Below are 18,885 nucleotides of genomic sequence, written 5' to 3'. Positions count from 1 at the left end.
ATTATCCAAAAACTCAACTTATACTTCAGTTTTCAGTTGAAAATATTGTTTTCTTTACCCAAATCGAGAGATTTCAGGTTTAATATTCGAATTAACCGCTAAAATTTGCTTGTGTAGATTTACGCTAAACAAGGCTCCGGCGCAACATTGGAGTGACGTCGGCAAATTTCTTCAGCGAAATTTTTTTTAATGGAAATAGATGAATTTTCTTGTCAACTTGTTCGTTTTGCCCCAGATTTCCTTCTTTACGCTTTAAATGACTTATTTCAGCTAAAAAAAATGGCCCGCTACCTTCTCGGCGCCACAATGTACGTGGAAGACGTGCTTCGAAGAGACGATTGGAGTTTAGAAGAAACAGAAAATGTGAAAAAATACTTCAAAAATGTGAAAAGCTTCAAAATTCCGAAGATTGAGAAACGAAAAGCCGAGGAATTTGATGAGCCATGCAGAAAGAGAGTAAGAATTTATTTTTCAACAGTTTTTTTCTATTTTTTACATATTTTTCAGTCAATTTGCAGTGCCGAGTCGAGAAGGAGAAGTTCGAAAATGATTTGCAGGCTGGCATCCGATTAATGACACTATTTGCAGGATTTGAAGGTAGAAAATTGAATTTTTCATTCATTTCCATATTTATTTGGCTTAGAAATCGACGAAAAAGCGCTGGAAAGGCTCACAGATTTGGCAAAACTTCGAATAATCACATCAGCAAGACAGATGGCGATTGCTCAGCGGAGACGGAAAGATGGCTTCGAAATTCCTTTTAAAGTAATATAAAAATTTAAAATTGAAGATTTTCTACAAAAAATGACACGTTGTATAAATTATTTCTCAATTTTTTACCAAAAATTATATCAAAAATCGTTACAGAGCCCCGTGGAATGGACGTTGAAGCTACAAGGCGTTCAAAAAGTTCTCGACATCAAAGAATGGTATGACGTCACGTATTGGACGAGATTTCGCGCATTGAAGATGCAATTAATCGACGAAAACGGAGACTTGAAGTCGCCGAAAAACCAGAACTAATTCTAATTTCATGTGACATATTTATTAACTTATTTATTGATTTTCTTCTGTGAATTTTGCATAAAACTAGCCAATTTCTCTCGATTTCATTGTAAAATGTCGTATATTTTTTCGAGGTTGTGTTTAAGCCTTATTATATTTACGATACGATTTTTATGACTTTTTCAATTTCAGAACAATATTCTGCAGAATACTTTGACTTTTTTCAGCTCCAAAACATACCGAAATTCTTATTTCAAGCTGAAATTCTCGAAAACCTTTTGAATAAAGTCAATAAAACGTAGAATAAACAACACGCGGTGTCGTTATTTCGGAGCATCGTTGAGGTTTTTTAATTTCGTTTTTTTTTCGATTTCATCAAATTTCACATTTTTCGTAGGTTGTCAAACGAAATTGGTTATTTTTGTTGAAAAACAAGTTATAAATTGACGTAATTTTATTAAAATAAGTTTATCCTGTAAAAATTCTAACAATATATCCGATGGTTTTGCAGTTTTGTGCTGGAGTTCCATGGAAAACATTAGAAGTCGTGTTGTTTTTTTCGAAAAATAACAGCTTGTTAACAATTCTTCGCGAATTTTCCTATAAAATCTCAATTTTTTTTTTAAACCTATCCGTCTTACAAAAAATATCGATTTTGGCATTCAGCATGAGGAATATTATTGTGAAATCGAAAAAATAAAACTATTTCCAAGTTTTCTTCTCCAAAATTTGAGGTGTTTTATTTATTTTCTCCATTCGTTTCCCTAATCCAAATTTTTCCAGCTCCAAAAAATGTCAAAAGACGATCCGATCAACTCCATCTTCTTCGAGCACCAGGAAGCTGCTCTTTGTGCTCAACACGCGCTGAATATGCTCCTACAAGATGCTCTGTACAAGTGGCAAGATCTCCGAGACTTGGCCATTCAGATGGATAAAATGGAACAACAAATTCTGGGAAATGTAATGGAAAATACGAAAAAATTTTAATTGAAATTCTTGATTTTTCAGGCAAACCCAACTCCGGGACGAAGTGAGAACATGAACGAAAGCGGCTACTTTTCAATTCAAGTTTTGGAGAAAGCACTTGAAACATTTAGCCTCAAGCTCACAAATATCGAAAATCCTGCGATGGTGGACTATAAAAATAATCCCTTGTACGAGTTACCATATAATTTACAAAAAAATTTCATAATTTCCAATTCAGAACCGCCCGTGCTTACATATGCAACCTCAGAGAGCACTGGTTTGTGCTCCGAAAATTCGGAAATCAATGGTTCGAGCTGAATTCGGTGAACCGTGGGCCCAAATTGCTCTCTGACACTTATGTTAGCATGTTCTTGCATCAAGTGTCGTCGGAAGGTATAAATTCATGAATTTTGAAGCTAAATTTTGATAATTAGAGCCAGATTTTTATTTATCCCTAAACTACAAGCTGTAGCGTTGATTTTTTTTTCTGAAAAAAAGTTCCAAAAATCGAAAATTATTTTAATTTATCAATTTTCAGGTTATTCAATCTTCGTGGTGCAGGGAGTTTTGCCAAGATCCGATGCAGACGATCTCATCTCGCTATGCCCAGTTGTACCGCCAAAAGTTACACCGAAAAAGGAGCAGAAGCTGGAGAAAGTCATGACAAAATTCTTCAATACCGTCGGAAAACGACTTGGCGGTGGAAGCGGTGCTCCTCCGGATTCTCAAGAAGAAAAAGATTTGGCGATAGCTTTTGCAATGTCTATGGAAACAAAGGATGGCTCTGAAGTGTCTCGAAGTTCCGCTGAAATCGATGAAGAAAATCTCAGAAAGGCGATTGAGCTGAGCCAGGCTCCAGGACCATCAGAACCGGCTGAGATACCGCTATTGACTCGTTCTCGATCTTCGACGCCGCCAGGAGCTTCAGAACCTTTTTCAAATGCCGAACAACAGCGCAGAGATCGACAAAAGTTTTTGGAGCGATTCGAAAAGAAGAAAGAAGAGAGGAACGATGAAAAATAACGATTTAATCGTAAATTTATTATTTGAATTCTATTATGTGAATATATTCTCGGCTTTTCCTGTATAATTCGATTATTCATTTCTCCCGATACTTGTATCCCCAAATACTTGGTGCTTATGTATGAACCGCTTTCAGACTATGTGATATATTATTTAGAATTAGATGAAATCTCCTTTTTTTCTGAATTTTGTTGCCCTTTTCAAAGTTATTCTGGCATTCCATGAGTATTACTACCTTCAATTTTAGAGTTTTTGGAAAAAATAATCATTTTTTTTAGATTGAAAATGTTCGAGGAATTGGATGCAGAGGACGGCGGAGAAGAACAGGAAATGCCAATGAATGGTGATTTTTGAAAATTCAAGAAATTTTTCGAATTCGAGCTTAAGCTAGTGCTCCACGAGGAGTAGGATTTCCCAGTTTTTTTACTCAAAAGAAGAAAATGGCAATATCTTAAGCTATTTTAATACAAAATTTGATAAAAATTGAATTTTTTTGTTAATTTTCTGATCATTTTTTCCCGATTTTCTCTGAAAAAAAAAACTTTAAAAAATTATTTGATGGCACCCTTGAGCCGAAATAATAAAAATATTTTACAAAATCTAATAGTTCCAGAATTCGGCGGCGGCGGTGAGGACATTGACGATATTCTCGGCGATGCTCCGGATCTTCCAGACGACGAATACTCGAATAGTGTTCCACAAGGAGCCGCTGATGGATCCATTGAAAACGACGAAAGACGAATGAGAAATGATGGAGCCGGCTCAACGAACGAGGATGACGAAGAGCCGATCGAGCCAACTTATCTGGGCGACGCAATCGATTCGCTTATGATGCATTGGTGTCAGCTGCTGACGAATGTATCGGTTAAAGCGCCCGTTCCACCACCATCAACACTTAATCATGTTAAGGAAGTCGCAGAAGTCTGCAGTAAACATGTACGTGGTGGGATTCTGGAAAAAATCTGAAAAATTCGAAGCTTTTTTACCTAAAAAAAACCAATTTATCAAAGTTTTATTGGTAATTCTCTAAACATTTTTTTCCATTTTTGATTTTTGAAATAAAAAATAAAAATACTTGAATTTTCTATTTACTTTTCGAGTCTACCATTCAAAATGTTAGAGAAATTTGGAGGATTCTCATTCAAAAATTTGAAATTTGGAGCTCATTTTAGTAATTTTCAAAAAAAAATTCCAATTTCCAATTTTCAAAAAAAAAACTTAAATCCTTAATTGTTTCAGTTCCGCGATGCCTCTGTCGATGTGAATAACGAGTTCACGCGTCTCGGTGTTCAATGGGAAATGGAACAACCATATTCACAATATGCGATTGAAGAGGAGAACCTGGATGAAGCTATCGAACGGCAGGAGACTATCATCGCAGCCGCCAGAGAAATGTTGAACTCTCGGATTCAGATCTACAATGAGGCACATCCAAATGCTGGGAAACATTTTACCACTTAATTTATTTTTTACCTTGCTATTTTTGTATATTTTTGCTACTTTTTTCTCGAATCTAAATCTAAATGTATAACTCAACAAGTTTATAACCAACAATATAATAATATAACCGGAAAATTAGCGAATTTTCTTTTCGATCTTGATGTTGTTCAGATCAAACTCGACATGGAATTTCTTGCCGTTGATGGCAAAGTCGGTAGAGCCACTGCCAAAAACTCTTTGGATGAAATTTGGTTGGAGAACTTTAACGACAAGAAGAAAATCCTGTACGCAACATGTTGTGATGTTAAGCGATTTGAAGTTGGCAGAGATTTGGAGAAGCTGAAAATTGGTAAAATAAGTAGGTAAATTGCTGTTCCGAGCACAGATTACCTGAATGATACGGTTTGCATCATGCACGGAAACATTTTTCATGTGGATCTGAATATCACTAAAGTGTGTGAGATGCATGAAAACTGGGCAAAGACAGCTTTTCCAGATGAAATGAATGGATTTTGCCTTCTTCCAGTGATTCGACTCGACGACTTTTCCAATATGGTCGAAGCAAATGTGATCGTCGATCTTCAGATCTTGAATATTATCACTTCCAAAGTATTGAAGAATCATTGGGATCTCCTCATGGATGAATCCAGTGATTGTGAGCTTTCCAACGTCCACTTTTTTCACGGATTTCAACATAATTCGGATGATCTCTGAAGTTTTCTTTCGATCGACTCCCTCGAAATCCGGGCCCAAAACAACTTCGAAAGATTCCAAATGAAGTTTCGGATTATTGATAATCATCTTGAAGTCGGTAGAAGCCAGCTTCAAATAATGTCCGTTTTTGATTGTCTTTTCCGAAAAGTTATAGGCCTTCAAGGTGCATCCGACGTTGCTTCGGCGGTAGAAAATGCACAATTCATCGAATTTCAGAACGATTTCTCCGAGCTCTTTGATGAGAATGGTCGCATTCTTAAAGCCGGGATCACGGTCGTCGACGGCGTCACGGAATCGGCGGGAAACTTTGCGAAGAACAAGCCTGAAAACATTCATTTTTTCTAGGAAAATGTTATTCAGTTCTACCGATCAGTTGGCTTCACGTAGTCCAAAATATTGTGAAGGACGGCGAGTGGCATGTTGAAAAGCGAAGGTGGCGTCTTCTCCGACCTATAAAAAAGAAAATGAGCTCGAATTCTTGAATTTGATATTTTATTTCGCTAACAGCTTCATCGATTCAAATTTTCAACGATTTCAACGACATTCGGTCCATTTGACGACACGGATACGGGATAAGAGTCGCGGAGAGCTATTCGAGGCATTACTTTCTTCTGAAATTTCAAAAATTCAAAGAAATCGCACAAACAAGACGGGAAACGCCAAAAAAACATAGTTGTTTTATTGCTCAGCTTAAGAAATCACACTCGTGATTGGCCGGACACGCCCACTTTTTGAAATTTGCGAGAAGCCAGGCATGGGGTAAGGAATGATAGATAAATGATAACTTTCTTGAATAATCAAAATGTATAACTAAATACTCAACAGGTTTATTTATAATATAACAATTTAATCAGAAAATTAGCGAACTTTCTTTTCGATTTTAATGTTTTGAACATTAAACTCGACATGGAATTCCTTGCCGTTGATGGAGAAGTCGGTGCCGCCACTAGGTCTTCTGGCGAAATTCGGCTGAAGGATTTTGACGGCCTCACTGAAGTCCTGTCCGAAACATGACGTGATGTTGATCGATTTGATGGTGGCAGAGCGTTTGAGAAGCTGAAAAGCGGTATAATAAGATTTTTTTGTATTTTTTGGTTTTTTAGTTCAAGAAGTTAATAGATATATTTTTTCAAAATTTAAAATTTGTCCCCAACACAACTTGCCTCAAGGATATGCGCCGCATCTTGTTCCGCAACCTTTTTCATGCTCTGGATCTGAATATGGCTCAATTGTTTCAACTCGGCATATCTTCCAGGATGTCCGAGGCAAACGGCACCTCCGAAGTTCAGCTCTTGAATGTGATCTCTTTCAAAATATTGAAGAACCATCGGGATTTGTTCCTGATGGAATCCAACGATTTTGAGCTTTTCGACGTCTAATTTTTTAGGTGACTTCAGCAACATTTGAACGACTTCCATGTTTGCTTTTTGGTCGGCGGTATACGGAATCTTGACAAAATCGAGCTCAAAAGACTCCAGACGAAGTTTCGGATTATTGATAATCATTTTTAAGTCGGCAGAAGCCAGCTTCAAATAGCTTCCGTTCTTGATTTTTTTTTCGCGAAGTGCTCCATGCTTATTGAACTTGATGGAGCATCCGGCGCCATTTCGACAATAAAAAACGCACAAGTCGTCGAATTTCAGGATGACATCTTCGCGCGCACCGGTGAGAACGACCATTGCCTTGAAACCAGGATCATGATCGTCGACGGTGTCACGGAAGCGACGGGAAACTTTGCGAACGATAAGCCTGGAAATATTCATATTTTTTATAGAAAAATTTATACAGTTCTAGTTACCGATCAATTGGCTTCACGTGATCCAAGATATTGTGAAGAACGGCGAGTGGCATATCGGAAAATGATGGTGGCTTCTTCCCCGACCTATAAAAAAAAAAGAAAATGAGCTCGAATCCTTGATTTTCATCTTTTATTCCGCTTACAGCTTCATCGAATCCAAATCTTCAACGATTTCGACGACAGTCGCTTCATTTGATGTCACGGATAGGGAATAAGAGTCGCGGAGAGCTATTTGAGACATTACTTTCTTCTGAAATTACAAAATTCAATGAGAAATTGCGGAAAAAAACAGCGGAACGGTAAAAAAACACATCGTTGTTTTATTGCTCAGCTTAAAAATTTTAGGTTTGATTGGCTGGACACGCCCACTTTTTGAAATTTGCGAGAAACCAGGCAATAAATAATTAATTAATGATTTTTCCTCAACAAAATAACAAGTTTAATGATAAATTATATCCCAAAACGGCGAAAGGCGCTTTAAAAACATTTCGAAAAAAAAAACAAATTTGGTTGCGCGTCAGTTATGATACATTATACGCATTTACGTATTCTGGGAAATACAGTACTATCGGGAAACTTTTTTGATTTTTTGGAAAAAATTGGCAGAAAACTTAAAATAAATACAGTTCAACTTAAGAATTTTGTCATTTAACAGGACAAATTAAGGTTGCTATCAAACACGATAAGTATTTTCACTTTTTCACGTATTTTGGGCGATTCTGCGATTATTTTTGTATTTTCAGCTCGAGCAGAATTCGAAAAATTATTTCCAGGGACGATCTGAACAATTAAGCCTTTTTAGAGCATCAGAAAGCTGCTATCTATTCTCAACACGTGCTGAATATGATCCTACAAGACCTGCAAGATGTACAAGTACTTGTTAAGTGATAAGAAAAAAAAGAGAAAAATGCTGAAAAAACAGATTTAAAAAAAATTGTTTTCTTTTTGCTTCTTCATTCTGTTTTGTTCCTGTTATAAAATTTTCCAAAATTTCCTTCAATTTTTATTTCAAAATCGGAGAGATTCGTGGCAAAATAGAAAGTATTAGAAAATCACAATATTCACAGATATCAATTAAATCTCTGGTCCTTCTCCTCCCGGCACGAGCATCGTGATGTGATTTCCGTTGAGAAGAATCGTGTCCAACTTGGTCATTCGCTTGCCGTCGGCGGTGTTCTCGTATTCGACGACGTCCTCCAGAACCATGTTCACGTAGTCATCGAAGCCTGTCAGAGTGCCGACGATCTCCTTGTCGTTCTTCATTATCACCCAGATTTTCGAGCCGATGCACTTGTCAATGAGCTCCAGTGGGAGAAGTGTGTTTGGGTTGGTGGATGTTGAGGTTGCCATGGTTTCTGGAAAGAAAATCGGGTAAAATTTGAGAGGAATTGCTGAAAAACAGGAAAAATGAGGGGAAAAGATGATATTTATCAAGTTTTTTTAAAATTTTTCCTCACAAAAATTTTTTCAAAGCCTATTTTTCCAGAATTTTTGATGTTTTCTCGCTGAATTCACCGGTAATTTGCACATAAATTTCATTTTCAGTAAAATTCGTGTTAATTTCCAATCGATTTTAGAAAATTTTGATGAAAAGTCGTTTCTACAAGAATTTTGCTGGAATAATCGAAAATCATATGAAAAATACAGTTAAAACAATACCATTAATGCAATTTTAAAATATTTTAACAATAAAAACTCACAAAATTCCAAGAAAATCGAGGGAAAACGAAGAAAATCCAACAAAAAAATGTTTTCGATTTTAAAAAAATGTGTGTCGATTTACGGTAAGCAAGGCGACTATGCGTCATTTCGGAGTGTCGTTGTACACTTTTGGAGGGAATTTTGAATTTTAAAGCTATTTATTCAGAGAAAATCGCAATTTCTGTACAAGTCTCACAATTAAATACATGGCAAATACACGGAAGAGTACATAAAAACCCGGTTAAATATGTCACTATTACAATTATAGCGGTTAGACCGTAAAAAGCAAGGAAATCCCAGCGAAAAGGCAACTTAAAATATAGGAAATATGTTCAACCCGATTTTAATTGTCGACAGCTTCTGTGAAGTGAGACTTGACAGTTCCGAGACCCAACAGCTCTTTGGAAATCTTTTGGATTTCGAATTTCTTGACTTTTCCGGAAATTGTGAGAGGGAATTCGGACTCCTTTTTGATGAGCACGTACTTTGGAACCTTGTAGTGAGCCATCTGGAAATTTCGACTGTATATTTTAAAATAATGGATTAATAACTTACTCCTCTCTTACAAGCCTTCTTAATGTGCTCCGCGGTGATCTTTCCTTCATCCTCAACGCGAAGACGCACCCAGGCGCAGATGTTCTCTCCGTACCTGTCATCTGGCACACCGACGACCTGGAATTTTTTTGTTGAAAAGTTAGGCCATAAGTTTGAAGTTCAGGCCATAAGTAGTCATGGTGCCCTTGATTTAAACGAGAATAACTCGCCAGTTGTTACAAGTATCAAAAAGTTGCCAACTGAGTAAATGTAGAGAATTTTCTGTAGATTATTTTAATAAACTTTTTGATATTTTAATAAACTTTTTGATTGGACCCCCAAGAGCAAAGATAGAAGCTCCCAAACTTACATGAGCATCAGCGACATAGTCCAACTTATGCAAGAACTGCTCGATTTCGGTCGGATAGACGTTCTCACCACCCTTCACAATCATGTCACGAGTTCTACCGACAATATTGATAGTTCCATCCTCGTTCATCGTGGCGGTATCTCCAGATTTGTACCAGCGATCACGTGTAATTGCCAAGTTGGTCTTGTCGTGGTCGGCCCAGTAGCCGAGCATAGTCGAGTAGCCACGAGACCAGAGCTCTCCTTTAGCTCCAGTTGGCACGGGGACTCCAAATTCATCGACAATGGCGAGTTCTTGATGTGGCATCACTGACCCGACGGACTTGATTCGCTCGAATGGATCCACGTGGAGTTCCGACATGGTGACTAGAGGGGATCTGAATTCAGCTGTAAGATGGCATTTCGACAAAGAAGAACTTACGTCTCGGTAGATCCATAGATCACTGAAAAATCAGTCATTCTCATCTCCTTCACCATCTTCTCGCACAAAGCCATCGGACATGGGGCTCCTCCGATAACACCCCCTCGAAGGGATGAGATGTCGAATTGCTTCATAAGTGGAGACTTGAGCACGTCAATAAACATGGTCGGTGTGCCGAACATCGTGGTGCATTTCTCATTTTGAATAGCCTCGAAGATATCCGGAACATGGTAGGACTTTGATGGGAAGACCACAGTTTGTCCATGATTGACCGCGTTGATCACTCCGACCGCACATCCGAAGCAATGGTAAAGAGGGTTTGGGATACAGATTCTGTGATCCTCTCTATCCCATCCAAGGCGAATTCCTGCGAAATATGCGTTGTTGTTCAGCCCGAAATGGGTCAGAGTTGCTCCTTTTGGATGACCAGTGGTTCCACTTGTGAATTGCATGTTTACTGGCTCATCCGGTCGAAGTTTGCGATCCATGTCTTCCAGCTTTGCGCGTTCTGCACTTCCAGCAGCATGGATTAAGTCAGAGTAGACCCAGGCTCCGTGGACGGGGACGTCATCTCCGTAGAGCACAATGTGGCGGAGCTCTGGGATGTCATGGGATTTGATGTGTCCAACTCCTGGCTGGCCACGTCGCATTTCTGGCATTGCCTGGAAGAGTTTTTTAGACTAGAACGTGCAATTTATGATCTACACTTACCTCAAGCATTGTGTGAACATAGTTGCTGTGCTTGTGTCTCTTTGGTGCAAAGAGCACCTTCATTCCAGTTTTTCTCATCACAAAACGAAGTTCTTCGTGGAGGTAGTGAGGATTGACATTGACCTGAATGACTCCTGCAAATGCACATGCATACTGGAGAACCACCCATTCGTAGTAGTTTGGTCCCCAGACTCCGACACGATCTCCCTTCTCGAGACCGAGAGTGTAGAGCGAGGCTGCCATTTGACGGACCTGAAAGTTTACAGCCTTTTGTCAAAGAGCCTAGGAAAGGGGAACTCACGTCATGGTAGAACTCCTCATAGGTCTTTCTAATTGGGTATTTGGAAAAAACACAGAACTCCTTATCCGGAACTCTTTCAGTAGTATTTCTCAGTGTCTGTCCCAAAGTCTCATTTCTGAGCGGAATATTCGAGGTTCCGTGGATGTAGCTGTTGGTGTGCTGACGATGAACCGACGGATGGGTCAGGTGATGAGAATCTGTGGTTGGGATGTTCGAGGTGGATGGAGCTGCGTGAGTGCTTGTGAGCACGTGGGCGAAACGGCGGGATACGAGGATTGAGCGCATTTTTGTGATGGGATCTGGAATAATGTGAGGTTATTGGAGAGGTTTTTTATGAAAGAAGAGAGAAGGTGAAAAAGGATAGTTTGCAGAGGAGAAGTTCAAAGAATTTAAGAATCGGATAGTAAGCCCTACATGAATGCAATGACTAGATGAAGAAAGTATAAATGAGAATATATTTTAATCTGCATTCTGAAGATATTAAGGTTGCTGAAAATCTCGCGGATACATCTCACAAGATTGATAAAATTCAGAAAATCATAGTGCTCTGGAAGCGGCCTGTTCAAACAGAATTGGAATAGTTTGGTTACGAGGACACAGACGGGAAGAAAAGTGAAAAAGTGATAAAGCGATTCAAATACTATATGCTCAAACTGATGCAGGTGATTTTCAGAGCAAAAAGGGCTTAATTTTGGTTGTCTAAACAAGAAAATAACTGCAAAAGCTTCAAAATCTTGGAAATCTCGAGATTTTTGCCCAATCCCTTCTCCTCCTTTTTCTGAAGATCTGAAGGCTGTTGAAAGTCTCCCGGATCCTCCTCGCCGGCTTTTATACCAGTTTTCATTATGCACAAAACCATATCAAAGCTCCGCCCCACTCGCTCATCGTTCAATGCTTCCCCCATCCCCTCCCTTACGTGTGTTGGTGTGTCTCCGCCGACAAACAAGTGGAGGCGCCACCAGAGAACGATCACCATGTGAGTGTGATCGAACTGAGCAGAGAACGCCATTTGGTTGGTCACTGGGGAGATGAAGTCACATGGGTGTAGAAGAGGTTAAGATGGAATCGATGGAAAAGAATGGGTGTGCTTTGTAGTGAGTGTAAATAAATGGGAAAGATAGGAAAGATATGGTGTTTGTGTTTGTTGCAAGCGACAAAAATAAGTATTTTTTGCTTCCAAGTAGATTGGGCCAGATGGAATTGGGAAACAGTTGTTTCATAGTTTTAGGAGTTCTTTGAGTCTTTTTTTTCGACGTTTCTATGTATATTCAATGTTAATTGACTTTTCCCGAGTAGCTGAAGGTTGTCAATATTTTCTGTTTCAATTTATAATATGTAGTTTTGTTCTTTCAGCAGTTCTCATCAGGGGTGGGTTTGCCGATATGCCGGAAATTTTCAATTTCGGCAAATTGCCGATTTGCCGTTTGCTGGATATCAGATTTGCCGGGCACTTCAATTTCGGTAATTTGCCGATTCGCCGGAAACTTCAATTGCGGCAAATTTCTGATTTGCCGGAAAAATCGTTTGCCGCCCACCTCTCATGATCAACAAATCAAAAATGCATGTTTCCAAAAACAACTCACTAGATTCTTATCAAACGGTTTTTTTCCGGCGAACCGGCAAATCAACAAATCGGCAAATTGCCGGAATTTAAATTTCCGGCAAGTTGGCAAATCGTCCAATTGCCGGAATTGAACATTTCCGGCAAGTCGGTAAACCGGCAGTTTGCCGGAAAAATGGCAATCGTCCACATTTTTTGACAAATTATGGTTTGCACATTTTTTTGGAATTTTCAGACTTTAAATCGGCAACACTGTACGAATCCCATAACTGTTCCTAGATCTATTTTGGTAAGTAAGCAAAGTATATGAAAATATCTAGAGTTAACGGGGAAAATTTTCAAAAAGGCCCAGTTTTAAGTGTTACCTTCTTATAAAAAATCCAATCTAAACACTTCCGACAAATTGATCTTCGGCAAATCGGCAATATGCCAAAAATTAAAAATTCCGGCAAATCGGCAAACCGACAATTTGCCGATTTGCCGAATTTAACAGATTTGAAGTTTGGATTCAAATCTTATTGATACTTTAAACTATAATAGAATTGTGTTCTGCATTTATAGAATCCTGAAAATCATGGAACCCTGGTAATCTACCCTATTTTCTCCGTTAATTTCAATGCAAAACTTCCAGAGAACTCTATAGCCGCTTATATCGTCAATCACTGCTCACACACCACAGATCTTCATTTCCTGATCGCCAGTGATATTCTTCTTTTTCTGTGATCTGTAGGCCTGCAATCGTTAGTCCCAATTCTTTCAATATGGTCTGCAGAGAATAATGGACAAAGACTAGGGTCTCACAGACATGCAAATGAAGCTAAATTGTCTAAGCAACCACATTGTTGTGGCTTTTGGTTGTTTAGTCTGGATTTGAAGAATTTGAGAGAAGGGAATATTTTTTTAGACTGAATACTTGTTTTCTTTATCTGGTCAGCACTTATGAAAGGGAGCTAGAATTGCATAATTAGTAAAATCTGAAACGTGAAAGTAAACTCGAAAATTATCTTTGCAAACCGGTCATCTGGTTTGCCTGATCCTAAATATTCAACTAACATAATTTGGATGTACTAAAGAAAACTTAAAAACCTGTAAGTTTTCCATAATTCTGAACACTGTCAAATATGCGAATTCTAAATAATAAAAATGTTCAGGTGGTTCTTAAACGACGATACTGGGGAGGCAGAGAGGACCAAAACCAGCGGAGATAAAGTCTCTAAAACAATACTAATGCAAGACTATTAGAGGAAATCTATGATACATAGATTCTCATGGGCTAAACCTCATTAAAAGTATCTGAACTCCTGCAAAGTACCCACGTGTTATTGGCATTGTTTGAAGGACATATAGGAAAATTGGAAAAAAAAAGAACAAAACGATCGGCTTGGTCACTAATGATAACACCCGAGAGAACGAACATTTATTGAGCTTTTCTTTACTTGACATATGATACCGCTAAACATGATAGAATTTGATAGAGTTTTCAAAAATAAAATGCAAAAAAGCTTGACAATTGTCTACATCAGGATTGGAACCTCTAAACAAAACGGCCAGGGCTGTCTTATTCCCAATTTTTACAGCAGCTACTTGCCCAAAATAACGGGAGAGAGGATATTTAGAATTCCGTCCAAAAACGCTACTTTTATTTTTAAAAATTGGCGTTCTGGTTTTCTTTTTCTGCGTATCTGAAATGAAGCTATGAACAATGCGAAAGTTCCCCCAGACCATATTTCAATGCCAATTTCAATGTTTTCATGGATACAAGAGTATACATTCTTCTTGAAACGCCAGGCTATCAAAATTTTCAAGAATCGTGGCCGAGTTTTCTCCCCACCGCGGCCACAACTTCCCTTCAGATCAAAGTACCCCTAACAATTGGTTGTCCTATCACTACTATTGATAACAGCTGTTTTGTTGCATTCTCCTCCTCTCAATCGGTCTCTGATCAAAAAATTGCTTAACAAGACTGCACTCTGAGTGTTCATTTCGTATCGCTGCAAAGAACGATCATCTTTTTTGGTGGAAGAAAAAAAAACGATTTGAAAGACGATTTTCGTCGAATACCACAGGACCAGGGGCCGTGGTCTTTTGCTTCGTGGACTAAAAGAAAACTCGGCCATCAATTTGTGAATTATAGACTAGAAGAGTAAACAAAGGAGGAAGCAACACATTTGATCTCCACTAATCCCCCATTTTTCCCAAGATTCTTATGTATCCCCCGAAATGGGGAAGACGCGGATTTTTGGGAAAAATCAAGATTTTAATTTTATTTTTAGAACCTGCTTCATCTTCGCAACATTTCTGCAAAGTATTGAACCCCATAAGCAAAGTATCGTAGAATAAGTAGACAACTTTCCAAAAGCCTCAACAATTCTGTTTAAAAATTCAATTTTGCCTTCTCGTTTTTTGTTTCAAAAAAAAATCTGAGTCTATTTCCGTGTTCTATTTCCGTTTCAGGCAACAATGACATCAAAAAGTATTCGTGGAGCATGAGAGAAAATTCCGAAAATCGGGCCGCTTTTTGTTTCAAATTCAATTGTTCTTCGATTGAAATCACTCGGCGAGACTTTTATCTAGACAAGCGAGTTTTTGCTGACCAGTAGTTGAAGCTTTTTGATTTTTTTTTCATTTTTTGTAGAATGTATTTTTAAAATTAAAAAACATGGCGGCCGAGTGTTCTCCTTTCATGGCCGCCTACCGAGTTTTGCTCTTTTTTAGAAAAAGTTAATACAGAATTGTGTTTTTTTTAATTATTAAGAAAATCCTTTTTGGAACTGTTCCACCGATTCAGCCGCGGCCGCCCAGTGACGTCACAAATGGCCTAACAAATTCCACGGCCATTTGGAAGTGGAGTGGCCCCACATATGATCTCTTTTTTAAATAGGTCAAACTTCGAAAAAAAAATTTTACAATGAAGGGCACATGGCCTAAAATTCTTCTGGACGGTAAACAGGAGCCAAAAAAAAGCGAAAATTTGAATACTTTTTTAGTTTTTATTCCCTTTTTCCAAGAAAAAACCTCGAACGAAAATTTGTTTTTTCCTCTTGGAGAAAGTGCTCATTCAGATCTCCAATGAATAATTCAGTTCCTCGGTGTTATTTTTTCCCTCGATTTGTCATGTCAAACAACTTCGGATAAAGGATCCTGCTTTATACTAATTTTCAAGTTTTTATCTGAAAATCCCATATCTGAAATTTGATTTTTTGATTCATTTGACTGGTTTTCTGAGTCATCCTGTAAAATTTCAAAGAAACCCGCCAGTGTTGAAGTAAGTTAAAAGAAGTTGAAGTGTGGACAGCGAGAGAGTGCGCAGAGAAAGGAGAGTGTCTCGTCGTCTGCGCTCTCCTCACACCAAGGGTCTTTGGCTTGACCAATCAGTGACGCTGACCACGCCCACCGTGCAACGCTGATTGGACGTCGCGTGAAACTCTAATTTTCCCACAAATCCCACCGCAGAATACCTTTTCTCAACTCTTGCCATGCCAGAGACAGGCACCAAAATCCAACAGGCGTTCAAAATTTTTTCTCACTCTTTGGAAATCTAATTTCGTTCGTCGTTTTTATCGTTCTCCTTCGCCTTTTCGAAGGAAAAATGAAAGAAAAAGAATAAAAAAGGGATAGAGGCGGCGAACGGCATCCGCTTTTTCAGAGGCGTCGAACAGAATTCATCTGAAAACATTTCAGTCGTGTGGGTGTGATGTGTGTGTTCTTCTTTTACTTGTTTCCCTTATTCGAGAAAATAGTATTTGCAGACAGAAATGGCGTCACTTATGGCCTAGAAAACTTTTATCGAAAATGTGAAAAAAAACTCGGCCACCGAATGTTCTAGGATCAAGACCCCGCAATTTTTCAAGACTCGCTTTAAATTTTGTCCATAGGTACACAGATATGTCGTCTTGAAGTTAGGATTTTCTAGAAAAAACTCAATTTCTCCTGTGTTCTGATCTGAGCCCCTCTTGTACGAAAGTAGTTTGTTCTCTAGGGTTTTTCGTTGAAGAGGCTAGACAAGAAACTTGTGCTTATTCTGTCTCTTATAAATTATGCGTGGAGCAGAGAACAAGGAACCAAATGTGTTGCGTGAACTTTTGACCGGGATTGCTGAATTGGATTGTAAGAAGATCTGACTGAAAATCAAAAATTTCATTTTTTGTGACTTATTGTAAAAACTGGGTCACCCACAGCTTTTCACCCATATCTGCAAAATGTCAATCAAATCTGACTTTTTCGAAGAAAGTTACGGCCTCTTAAAGTGTAGGCAGTGAGAGAGAGTGAGTGCAAAGCGAGGAGAGTAGAGGGTGCGAGATTGTCTCGTCGTCTGCGCTCTCTTCACCCCACCAGTATGTGAAAAGCGCCGTAACTGTGTGAGTTCTAGAGCTATTTTCCAGAAAATTATATATTTGATATCGGAGGACAATTTTGGTTCGAATGAAAAGGGAACAACCACACCCTTCACTCTTTACTTATTAATCTCCATGAAATTTTGGCGGAAATTTGAATTTTTTGAAAGTCATTCTTTACTCTGTCCCCACAGAATGCTTAACCATTTCCAAAGCCCGTTAGTTTTTATCTCCACCAACAAAAGTTGTTGACAAGCACATTACGAACCTCAAAAAAGCATAAACAGCTGCTAAGGGGGGGAAGAGGGGAGGGTATTCAAATTTTTGATGGTGACTAAAATGTGCCATCTGGAGCATCACGGAGCACACTTTTTAGTTGTAAAATTGAGTTTTATGAGATGGAACTTGTGGTGTTCTTATTACAATTTTGAGCTGAAATATTTACTTGTTTTTCTGCGTGGGATTTTTAGTTGCAAATGTAGTTCTATAATCTGGATCTCCATTGTCTGCTTAAGATTTCTATAAAATTTCATGAAATTCTGAGCGTTTTAGAGCAAGTTATGGCAGGTCAATGTTGAGACAGCGAGAGAGTGTGCGTTGCGGGGAGAGTGCGAGAGTGTCTGCGCTCTTTTCTCCTACCTGTGTGTAGAAACCGGCGTAACTTTGCGAGTTTCGAAGCTAATTTAAAGAAAGATATATATTTGGAATTAGGTGACAATTTTGAATAATTTGAAGATTTTTTCTTTGAATACATATCATTTTGAGTCACCCTGCCACGGAGTTCAAAAAATCGCGATAAAATCTCAAAAAAAAACCTTTTAAGAAATAAAAAAAAAGTCAATTTCCGTATGATCTATGAGTATTTTTGGCGGTGCTCAAGAATATTCCCAATCTACTTATATCCCATTTTTCTTCCATTTCCTCTCACCCATTGCCTGCCCATTCTTTTTTTTTCACCAGTAAAACTCTAAACACATTTCGCAAAAAAAGTGGGGGAGCTCACTAAACTTCTCCAATTTATTCCCATTTATTTTATCTCCCCCCCCCCCTCACTGGACCCTATTTTTCCGGGTTTCACTATTTTATTTGTGTCCGTGAGTACGTCTAGACTAGTTTTTTGTTTTGCTTCTGGAAAGCTTTAGAGTCATGATTTTTAAAAAGTTTAAATTCCAACTGCTTACATTTTTTCAAACTTTGTTCTAACCATTTCACTGTGGACATCCAAAAATGTACATGCAAATTGGGCAATTCTTGAAAATCATCTGAACTGTCTAAAATTTCATGGACATAATAAGGAAGGAAATTTATTAAAAAATGTCAGTCACCTGTCTGGAAAAATAACCGAAAATTCAAGAATTTTCGATTTCTTATGATTATTCAATAAAAGTTCATTAAAGTGCGGAATTTATAAACTTGGTAAAGTTTTTATAAAAGTTCGTTCGTTTTTTAAAACAAATCCAAACGAAAACTCGACACAATGTCACTTTCCGGACACATTTCTTTCCTTTTTTTTGTATTTTCAAAAAGTTTTTTTGGTATATTCTGTTCTTCGGGAAGTATATCACTTTTTTTCTCACATGACTTGTTCGGCTCACCAACAAAGAGTATTTGAATTTTTAATTTTTTGTGCTTTTCTTTTTGCTAAAGAACAAAGGGAAGGGGGAGTAAAGGTTGTAGACTACTCGAGTATTTTTGGTTTTTTTTTTTCGCTGGATTATTTCTACCTTGGACGAGATAAACTAGAGTTTCAAAATTTTCGGAATCAATTGATTTATGAATTTGAGAAACTTAATTCTGATCACTTTCAATTAAGTTATGACGGTTTAAATGTGTGCGGCAAGAGAGTGTGCAGTGCGCGGAGAGTGTTAGACTGTCTAGTTGTCTGCGCTCTCTTGTTCCCTATGAAAAATTCAATTAGACTTGAAATGAACGTGTCAAAATCATGTATACTTTTGTTTTTCGGGAAGTATTTCTAGGGAGGTGATTTACAAAGATTTTATCTGATCG

General features: G+C 38.1%; 7 protein-coding genes and 1 long non-coding RNA gene across 12 annotated transcripts; 4 read left to right on the top strand and 4 right to left on the bottom strand.

The window, feature by feature from the left end:
• The first annotated feature begins 2 nt into the window (after positions 1-2).
• F28F8.9 (uncharacterized protein) lies at positions 3-1,182 on the top strand. 3 transcript variants are annotated; one of them, NM_001269748.3, is made up of 5 exons: positions 3-219; positions 271-456; positions 508-597; positions 644-765; positions 868-1,103. In NM_001269748.3, the coding sequence occupies exons 1-3, from the start codon at positions 190-192 to the stop codon at positions 571-573; spliced, it is 282 nt and encodes a 93-aa protein (NP_001256677.1). In that variant the 5' UTR covers positions 3-189; the 3' UTR covers positions 574-597; positions 644-765; positions 868-1,103. The 3 variants fall into 3 exon arrangements, with proteins under 3 accessions (NP_001256677.1, NP_001256675.1, NP_001256676.1); NM_001269746.3 differs by having other exon boundaries at positions 76-219; positions 519-597; positions 868-1,101; NM_001269747.2 differs by lacking the exon at positions 3-219 and having other exon boundaries at positions 519-597; positions 868-1,182.
• Positions 1,183-1,232: 50 nt separating this feature from the next.
• On the top strand, positions 1,233-3,178 carry atx-3 (Ataxin-3 homolog). The gene is made up of 5 exons (NM_001392673.1): positions 1,233-1,349; positions 1,789-1,965; positions 2,014-2,159; positions 2,210-2,364; positions 2,510-3,178. The coding sequence occupies exons 2-5, from the start codon at positions 1,798-1,800 to the stop codon at positions 2,992-2,994; spliced, it is 954 nt and encodes a 317-aa protein (NP_001379190.1). The 5' UTR covers positions 1,233-1,349; positions 1,789-1,797; the 3' UTR covers positions 2,995-3,178.
• A 92-nt stretch (positions 3,179-3,270) lies between these two features.
• On the top strand, positions 3,271-4,578 carry mdt-28 (Coiled-coil domain-containing protein mdt-28). 2 transcript variants are annotated; one of them, NM_001392672.1, is made up of 3 exons: positions 3,271-3,337; positions 3,602-3,930; positions 4,234-4,533. In NM_001392672.1, the coding sequence occupies exons 1-3, from the start codon at positions 3,280-3,282 to the stop codon at positions 4,453-4,455; spliced, it is 609 nt and encodes a 202-aa protein (NP_001380113.1). In that variant the 5' UTR covers positions 3,271-3,279; the 3' UTR covers positions 4,456-4,533. The 2 variants fall into 2 exon arrangements, with proteins under 2 accessions (NP_001380113.1, NP_001256673.1); NM_001269744.2 differs by having other exon boundaries at positions 3,273-3,337; positions 3,608-3,930; positions 4,234-4,578.
• On the bottom strand, positions 4,521-5,763 carry fbxa-94 (F-box domain-containing protein; the record flags this gene model as incomplete). Of its 2 annotated transcripts, NM_001028698.5 has the most annotated exons (4): positions 4,521-4,773; positions 4,825-5,470; positions 5,515-5,598; positions 5,654-5,763. In NM_001028698.5, the coding sequence occupies 4 exons, from the start codon at positions 5,659-5,661 to the stop codon at positions 4,570-4,572; spliced, it is 942 nt and encodes a 313-aa protein (NP_001023869.1). The 2 variants fall into 2 exon arrangements, with proteins under 2 accessions (NP_001023869.1, NP_001263899.1); NM_001276970.3 differs by lacking the exon at positions 5,654-5,763 and having other exon boundaries at positions 4,570-4,773; positions 5,515-5,567.
• Positions 5,764-5,960: 197 nt separating this feature from the next.
• fbxa-95 (F-box domain-containing protein) lies at positions 5,961-7,199 on the bottom strand. Its single transcript, NM_074470.6, has 4 exons — positions 7,090-7,199; positions 6,947-7,030; positions 6,312-6,897; positions 5,961-6,204 (listed from the first exon to the last, which is right to left on the bottom strand). The coding sequence occupies exons 1-4, from the start codon at positions 7,185-7,187 to the stop codon at positions 6,007-6,009; spliced, it is 966 nt and encodes a 321-aa protein (NP_506871.3). The 5' UTR covers positions 7,188-7,199; the 3' UTR covers positions 5,961-6,006.
• Positions 7,200-8,020: 821 nt separating this feature from the next.
• Positions 8,021-8,296, bottom strand: lsm-5 (U6 snRNA-associated Sm-like protein LSm5; the record flags this gene model as incomplete). Its single annotated transcript, NM_001380830.1, has 1 exon — positions 8,021-8,296. One exon carries the CDS (start codon positions 8,294-8,296, stop codon positions 8,021-8,023), a length of 276 nt encoding a protein of 91 aa, NP_001366865.1.
• A 482-nt stretch (positions 8,297-8,778) lies between these two features.
• On the bottom strand, positions 8,779-11,282 carry acs-2 (Medium-chain acyl-CoA ligase ACSF2, mitochondrial). Its single transcript, NM_074468.6, has 6 exons — positions 10,984-11,282; positions 10,683-10,934; positions 9,972-10,633; positions 9,552-9,927; positions 9,203-9,319; positions 8,779-9,155 (listed from the first exon to the last, which is right to left on the bottom strand). The coding sequence occupies exons 1-6, from the start codon at positions 11,266-11,268 to the stop codon at positions 8,991-8,993; spliced, it is 1,857 nt and encodes a 618-aa protein (NP_506869.1). The 5' UTR covers positions 11,269-11,282; the 3' UTR covers positions 8,779-8,990.
• A 968-nt stretch (positions 11,283-12,250) lies between these two features.
• On the top strand, positions 12,251-13,506 carry linc-108. The gene is made up of 3 exons (NR_102099.1): positions 12,251-12,351; positions 12,780-12,833; positions 13,176-13,506. It is a non-coding gene; the product is annotated as a long non-coding RNA linc-108 (long non-coding RNA).
• The last annotated feature ends 5,379 nt before the right edge of the window (positions 13,507-18,885 follow it).

This window comes from Caenorhabditis elegans, chromosome V (genome assembly GCF_000002985.6).
Source record: "Caenorhabditis elegans chromosome V".
NCBI lineage: Eukaryota > Metazoa > Nematoda > Chromadorea > Rhabditida > Rhabditidae > Caenorhabditis > Caenorhabditis elegans.
Note: the sequence above shows the minus strand (reverse complement) of the source record. Positions and strands in the feature narration are given on the sequence as shown.

Coding starts and splice junctions, on each gene's coding strand:
- atx-3 (NM_001392673.1), top strand. CDS start 1,798: ATGTCAAAAGACGATCCGATCAACTCCATCTTCTTCGAGCACCAGGAA. Junction 1,966..2,013: donor AACAACAAATTCTGGGAAAT/GTAATGGAAAAT, acceptor TTGATTTTTCAG/GCAAACCCAACTCCGGGACG. Junction 2,365..2,509: donor GCATCAAGTGTCGTCGGAAG/GTATAAATTCAT, acceptor ATCAATTTTCAG/GTTATTCAATCTTCGTGGTG.
- F28F8.9 (NM_001269746.3), top strand. CDS start 190: ATGGAAATAGATGAATTTTCTTGTCAACTT. Junction 220..270: donor ATGAATTTTCTTGTCAACTT/GTTCGTTTTGCC, acceptor GACTTATTTCAG/CTAAAAAAAATGGCCCGCTA. Junction 457..518: donor ATGAGCCATGCAGAAAGAGA/GTAAGAATTTAT, acceptor GTCAATTTGCAG/TGCCGAGTCGAGAAGGAGAA.
- acs-2 (NM_074468.6), bottom strand. CDS start 11,268: ATGCGCTCAATCCTCGTATCCCGCCGTTTCGCCCACGTGCTCACAAGC. Junction 9,928..9,971: donor ATCTATGGATCTACCGAGAC/GTAAGTTCTTCT, acceptor AGCTGAATTCAG/ATCCCCTCTAGTCACCATGT. Junction 9,156..9,202: donor AGAAGGCTTGTAAGAGAGGA/GTAAGTTATTAA, acceptor CGAAATTTCCAG/ATGGCTCACTACAAGGTTCC.
- fbxa-95 (NM_074470.6), bottom strand. CDS start 7,187: ATGTCTCAAATAGCTCTCCGCGACTCTTATTCCCTATCCGTGACATCA. Junction 7,031..7,089: donor GATTTGGATTCGATGAAGCT/GTAAGCGGAATA, acceptor TTTTTTTTATAG/GTCGGGGAAGAAGCCACCAT. Junction 6,898..6,946: donor CACGTGAAGCCAATTGATCG/GTAACTAGAACT, acceptor GAATATTTCCAG/GCTTATCGTTCGCAAAGTTT.
- mdt-28 (NM_001392672.1), top strand. CDS start 3,280: ATGTTCGAGGAATTGGATGCAGAGGACGGCGGAGAAGAACAGGAAATG. Junction 3,338..3,601: donor ACAGGAAATGCCAATGAATG/GTGATTTTTGAA, acceptor AAAATCTAATAG/TTCCAGAATTCGGCGGCGGC. Junction 3,931..4,233: donor CAGAAGTCTGCAGTAAACAT/GTACGTGGTGGG, acceptor TAATTGTTTCAG/TTCCGCGATGCCTCTGTCGA.